Raw genomic sequence first — 5837 nt, forward strand, 5'->3', positions numbered from 1 at the left:
CTTAGGATAATCTCGCTTTACATCTTCTACTAGTAATTGTAGTTTCTACACTCATTTAATGACCTATTAAATAGAAAATAACGATGATATTTGTAAGATGTCTCTTTCCATCCAGAGAATATATATGTAGTATGTATATACTAGAAAGGGTCAGTTTGAAAAGAAATTCAGTACTGTATTAAAATAACACTATTTTTTATACTTTAGATATGAACTTCTGACCATGGGCGACTGGAACTTGTTGGGCAGCATCCTTGAAGAAGTGCACATCCACTCCACTATAGTTGGCAAAATCTGGCTCACGATCCTGTTCATATTCCGGATGCTAGTGCTGGGAGTGGCTGCTGAGGATGTCTGGGATGACGAGCAGTCAGAATTCATCTGCAACACAGAGCAACCTGGCTGCAGCAATATATGTTATGACAAGGCCTTCCCTATATCTTTGATCAGATACTGGGTATTGCAGATCATATTTGTATCTTCTCCATCTCTTGTTTACATGGCCCATGCACTGTACAGATTAAGGGCTTTAGAGAAAGAGCGACAGAAGAGGAAAGCCCACCTGCGGGCTCAGCTAGAAGACCTGGAGCCCATGCCTGAAGAACACCGGAGAGTGGAGAGGGAGCTGCGAAAGCTGGAAGAACAGAAGAAAGTGAATAAGGCACCCTTAAGAGGGTCTCTGCTGCGCACCTATGTCCTACATATCCTGACCCGCTCAGTGGTTGAAGTGGGCTTTATGATAGGTCAGTATCTTTTGTATGGATTTCACATGTCACCCCTTTACAAATGTACTCGGCCCCCTTGCCCTAACACAGTGGATTGTTTTGTGTCCCGACCCACAGAGAAGACCATCTTTATGGTCTTCATGCACAGCATTGCCGCGGTCTCCCTATTCCTCAACATCCTAGAAATTGCCCACCTGGGCCTCAAGAAGATCCACAAGACCCTCTACGGGCGACCGCGGCAGCCACTGGGCCCTGCAGATGACGAGGCCAGTCCTTGCAACTCCAAGAAGAACTCTGTGGTCCCACCCGCCTGCCTGGCCGCCGACACCTCCCTTGCAGGCTCTTCCGCGGTCCCGCCGCCCCCCACCGCCCCCTCGACCACCCCCGCCCCGCCCGATCCTCTTGGACAGCAGGGCCATCAGGACCACGGAGAGCTCCGCGCCGCCGCCCCGCCGCGCCGCCGGCACAGCGCGGCTCAGCACCAAGGACAGCAGCCGCCGCCCTCCTCCAGCAGCGAGGAGGCGCCGCGGGCGACGGGGCCGGGGGCGACCGGGCCAGGAACGGGGGCGGGCCGCCGAGTGCTCCGCAAGCAGAGCCGCGTAAGCGTCTGTCGCGACCTGGAGGAGAACCGCGGGGAATCCCCGGACAGCGGGCACTGCCCGGGCACCCGCAAGTCCAGCTTCCTCTCCCGGGTGCTCTCCGAGAGCCGGGCGGGCAGCGACAGCGAGAGCGCCGCCTCCCGCCGAGGCTCCGGTCCCGACTCCGCCTCCTGTTCCGGCTCCGAGGGGCAACGCCACGAGGAGGGCAGCCCGGCAGGCAGCCCGCCGCCTCCCGCTGCCATGGGACGTCGCGTGTCGATGGCAAGTAGCGGCCGCAGGGGAGCGGGAGGGGGGCCCAGACCTGACCCGGCCCCGGGGAGCGGGCAGGGGGTGCAGGTGGCCGGGGCAGCCCTCCTAGGCCTCCTGGCACCGCCACGGCTGTGATCGTGCCCCGTTCCCTTGGTGTACTTTGGCGGGGAAAACAGAAGTGCTGCAGAACTCCGTTTCCATCAGCTCTTTGTATTGTCTGGATGTTCCAAACTTGCTTACACTCGGTGTTAATGTCATGCTTGCCTCCCAGCACAAATGAGTAGATCTTTTCCTTCCCTTTCCCTTCTTTTCTTGTTTCACTTCAATTCGCCTTGCTTTGCTTTTGCCTCGCTTCACTTCAGATTGCTTCAGATCATGGGGTTTGCCCTCTTCCTTACAAATTCTCACAGCAGCAAGCCCACAGATACACATTTGTTTAGGGCATGCAAGAAACAGAAGATTAGTTCACACGATGCTCCAAGTTATCAATTCTGTTTAATTTCACACTTCCTAAAAATAATGTTTGAAAATTTAAAACAGAAACAACAAACGAAATCTGAAAACCTTTCTTGCAAGAAGCAGAAAATACTCTCACACCCTGTTCATTAACAAATTGCTCATGATTCTGGTTTTTACTGAGTTACAGTTCCCACAGTATCTAAATAGACCTCACAAACCATGTTAAATTGTCATTTAGGTGCAATTCAACTACTTACAACTGCTTTTTCTGGTATAGAGATATGGCCTGGAGTCCTACCTGTTCATTTTTAGGTGTTCTGTTTTGTTTTGTTTTGTTTTTTGATACTCTGATGAGAAAAATAATTAATAAGAAGATATGCAAAAGGTATTAAGCAAGGCAGACTTTCAGTCCCTGTTGAGAATTCATAGGTGTTGCTTGGCAACTTTTAATGTTTGATGACAACAAACCTATCTTTCAGGTGAGAGCTTGCAGAGAAATGCATGCAGTTTGCAAAGCAACGTTATTATTCGTGAAAGTAACGCCTTTTCTGGCATGCTGCCTTTATGACTATGTATGGGACTATTGCCAGCAAGTGTAAGTGTGGCTGATGGTATTCTCAGGGCACTTCTGCATAAAATTCAGTCACTATTTTGGGTAGTGCACTTTGCTACAGCATTTAATGATACCACTTTCAGTACATTTGTATGCTGGTACATCGTGTTAATCTTGCACCTGAGCATTACCGCTTATATGAACAGAACAGGGAAATTCCTCTGAGGAATTCTTCTTTGGAAGAAAGGTTACTGTCAAACTTTAAGGGGAAAATGCATTAAATCCTTCACTGAAAGCTGGCACTAAATATCTCAATAGGAAATTGAACACAAGATGTGCATTTGACATGAGGAGTCAACTTTTCAGATCTGAGCTGTAATCAGACCAACTATATATAGAGAAAGGAATCCTACCAACCTTTCACTTGGTAGGATTCTGACAGAAGCATCATTTAGCCACAGTGAGGACTATCAGCTACTTCAAACTTTCCTGTCTAGAACAGGTGGAGTCAAAGAGCCATTTCTCTGCTTTCTGTCTAAATATGGTATAAAAGCTTGAAAAATATTGATGCTGCAGCTGATTAATTTTTCACCCCAAATGATCACTCATCACTTTTTATTCAGATTTTTGGTTATCGCATTTGTTGAAGGTTTATTCAGATCGGAATGCAAAAGTGAGAGAAGCAGAAATCTCAAAAACAAAGAAGATCATTTGTTAAGTTTTCAAAGCCAAAACATTCTCAAGAGTCTGTTGCTTTGGGAAAAAAAAAATCTTTTCCTTCAGCCATTTCTGGTCAGACTTTAGAATTAATAAGTTCTGAGGAAAGATCACTGAAACAGGACCTTCGGTGCATTAGGGAAAGCGCGTGGCAAAGTATAGGAGAGTCGCTCCATGACAAGAGTAATTTGCTACTGATTCTAGTTCACCTAACACAGTGACAAGAGCCCCACAGAGTACACAGGTGAGCTAAGTCCACCATGATGGACATCCAGGATAAATACCGCTATGAATCTCTGTATTGACAGGGGAAATTTGTCATCTGCATGCAGCTGGGAAATGCTACCTGCAAGGCCAAACCCTCAGTACCGAGGAATGCTGTCAGCATGCTTTAAGGGGGTAGTGAGCAATCTGTTTAACACAAACTGGCTCCAAGATGGTCAGTTCCAAGGTTGACTTAAAAGATGATAGATAAGTCCTACAGGTTATGTTATCTGCTAAGATATACAGCTGGTACACGTGTAGTTCTGCATCTCTAGTTACACTCTAACTTCTTCATTCAGGGGGAGATGCAGCTGTGGAACAAAGAGGCACCTCTTGCATGCTCCAAGCCTACTGGTCCCTGATGGGCAAGAGACCTTAGGAGTGGCTCAGCCCACAGCTCAGGGAAATCATCTGCAGTGAATTCCATGTAACTGCATTTGCAGAGGATAACTGGGAGTTAGAGGCACTAAGACATGTAGGAATTATGCTGGTATCATTGGTAATCTGCACATGAATGACATGATGAGCAGGAAAAAAAAAAAAAAAAAGGAATTTTGAAGGTCAGGTGAACAATGCATTTTCCAGTCTGGTAAAATGGAATAGGTTCCACCAGAGAATCTGCAGATGGGCAAGAGATTGGTAAAACCCAGTGTTGCCCCACTGGGATGTGTGAAACTCCTTGCAGGTATTCACATTTACCACCAGTGTCTGCTGCTGGTTTTGTTGAGTTTTTCTATGCAATCATCTCTAAAAATTACTCCAAGTATTTGTATTCTACATGTTGTTCTTTGCCTTGGAACATTTGAAAAGCCTGTGATGATGACTGTGAGTGTAGCAGTGATCCTGCAGGACTTCACTTCACCTAGTGCACAGGCACAGACAATAGGAAAATGACAAACCTGGGGGTCACAGTGGCTGATAAATAATGAACCTCTCCACGGATTTGCGTAGCAACAGACAGGCAAGCTGGATTTCTGGAAGTGGAGCTCGCCTTGCCAAGTCTGTCTTTGTAGGATTTTAAAGCAACAGAAACACAAAGTCCTTGACATGTGAAGAAAGAGCTATAAGACATAGTTGCTACTTTCAAGCAAGTTACTTTGGGATTAATGTATTTGGTTTAAAAGCAAGTTATTTCCCCTCCCCTCAGCTACCCCTTGGCACTGAATGAAGCCAAGGTAAGTGTGCTGTCAGCATCCCTCTTCCTCATCTACATATGTGGTGGGGTCTGGGTTAATCATTATGACTACATTTCTTTTTCTCCTTTAAGCCAGGTCAACTTCATGCCTTCTTTCTCTTGTTATCTTTCAGAGCATGCTCCTAGAACTATCATCTATCATGAAAAAGTAATTGCATTCTGGGACAAGAGATAAACTAAGGGGATGAGCACAAACCACCTTCAGCAGAAAGATAAAATGCCGATTATCTGCTACTGTCTCCCTCTCCATTCCCTTGCAGTGCTACATTCTAATGTTTAAGGAAGAAAACGCTTGTCTCATTGCTCAATTTTATGCCAGTCCCACCAATACTGTACTTTGATTGCTGATGTTCACAAGTAACTTGCTCCACATTTCAAGATTTTTCTCACATAGTCTGAGCTGGAGCTTGCCAGCACGTGTTGCCACTGCAGAACCAGCCCGGTGTCTTTGGAAGGAAGTTTTGGGATGTACAATTTGGGTAGTGTTCATATCAGCAACCAGCCTATGAATAGACCTTAAGGGTAGTAGAAGGCCCAAGACCCTGACAAGGAAAGGTTAGCTTAGTGTGAAAGTAATCTGGAAGGCAGTGTGGCCCCTATGTGCCCAGAGCTCAGCAGCCAGTGAATAAAAGATAGACCAAGCACAGAAGGAAGCTGAAGGATCTTGGGCACAGAATAAAATCTCATCTGAAGGATATTCTGCTGCTGTTGTTCTGCCTGTGCCAATGGAATCCTCAGGCTCTGAGAGAGACTTTCCATACTCATGTGATGTTTTCATAGTTAATACTTCTGAATTCAAAATTGAAACTAAGTATAACCAGGCAATTCATTTAAAAAAACACCTGTGCTTTTCTTCAGTTCTGTTCTAGAAGAACTGCGGAACCAGCTCGTGAGAATCTTAATCTGTTTGCTGTCTTATTAGTTCATATAGATTAACTGAAGACAAGCAAAAGTACAAAGATCTCATTTTGAGTTTACCAAGACAAGATTTACTCTGGAAGGTCAGATTTCTGAGGTGTAAGTAGCCCAAGAAAGCAATCCTTCCAGTTGAGTACCCAGCAAATAAAGCACTCTGA

The 5837-nt window shown here is 45.9% G+C and overlaps 1 protein-coding gene across 1 annotated transcript; it reads left to right on the plus strand.

The window, feature by feature from the left end:
* The first annotated feature begins 223 nt into the window (after positions 1–223).
* On the plus strand, positions 224–5113 carry GJA10 (gap junction protein alpha 10). Its single transcript, XM_072332079.1, has 2 exons — positions 224–1585; positions 4875–5113. The coding sequence occupies exons 1-2, from the start codon at positions 224–226 to the stop codon at positions 4911–4913; spliced, it is 1401 nt and encodes a 466-aa protein (XP_072188180.1). The 3' UTR covers positions 4914–5113.
* The last annotated feature ends 724 nt before the right edge of the window (positions 5114–5837 follow it).

Source organism: Excalfactoria chinensis, chromosome 3 (genome assembly GCF_039878825.1).
Source record: "Excalfactoria chinensis isolate bCotChi1 chromosome 3, bCotChi1.hap2, whole genome shotgun sequence".
In the NCBI taxonomy this organism is placed as follows: Eukaryota; Metazoa; Chordata; class Aves; order Galliformes; family Phasianidae; genus Excalfactoria; species Excalfactoria chinensis.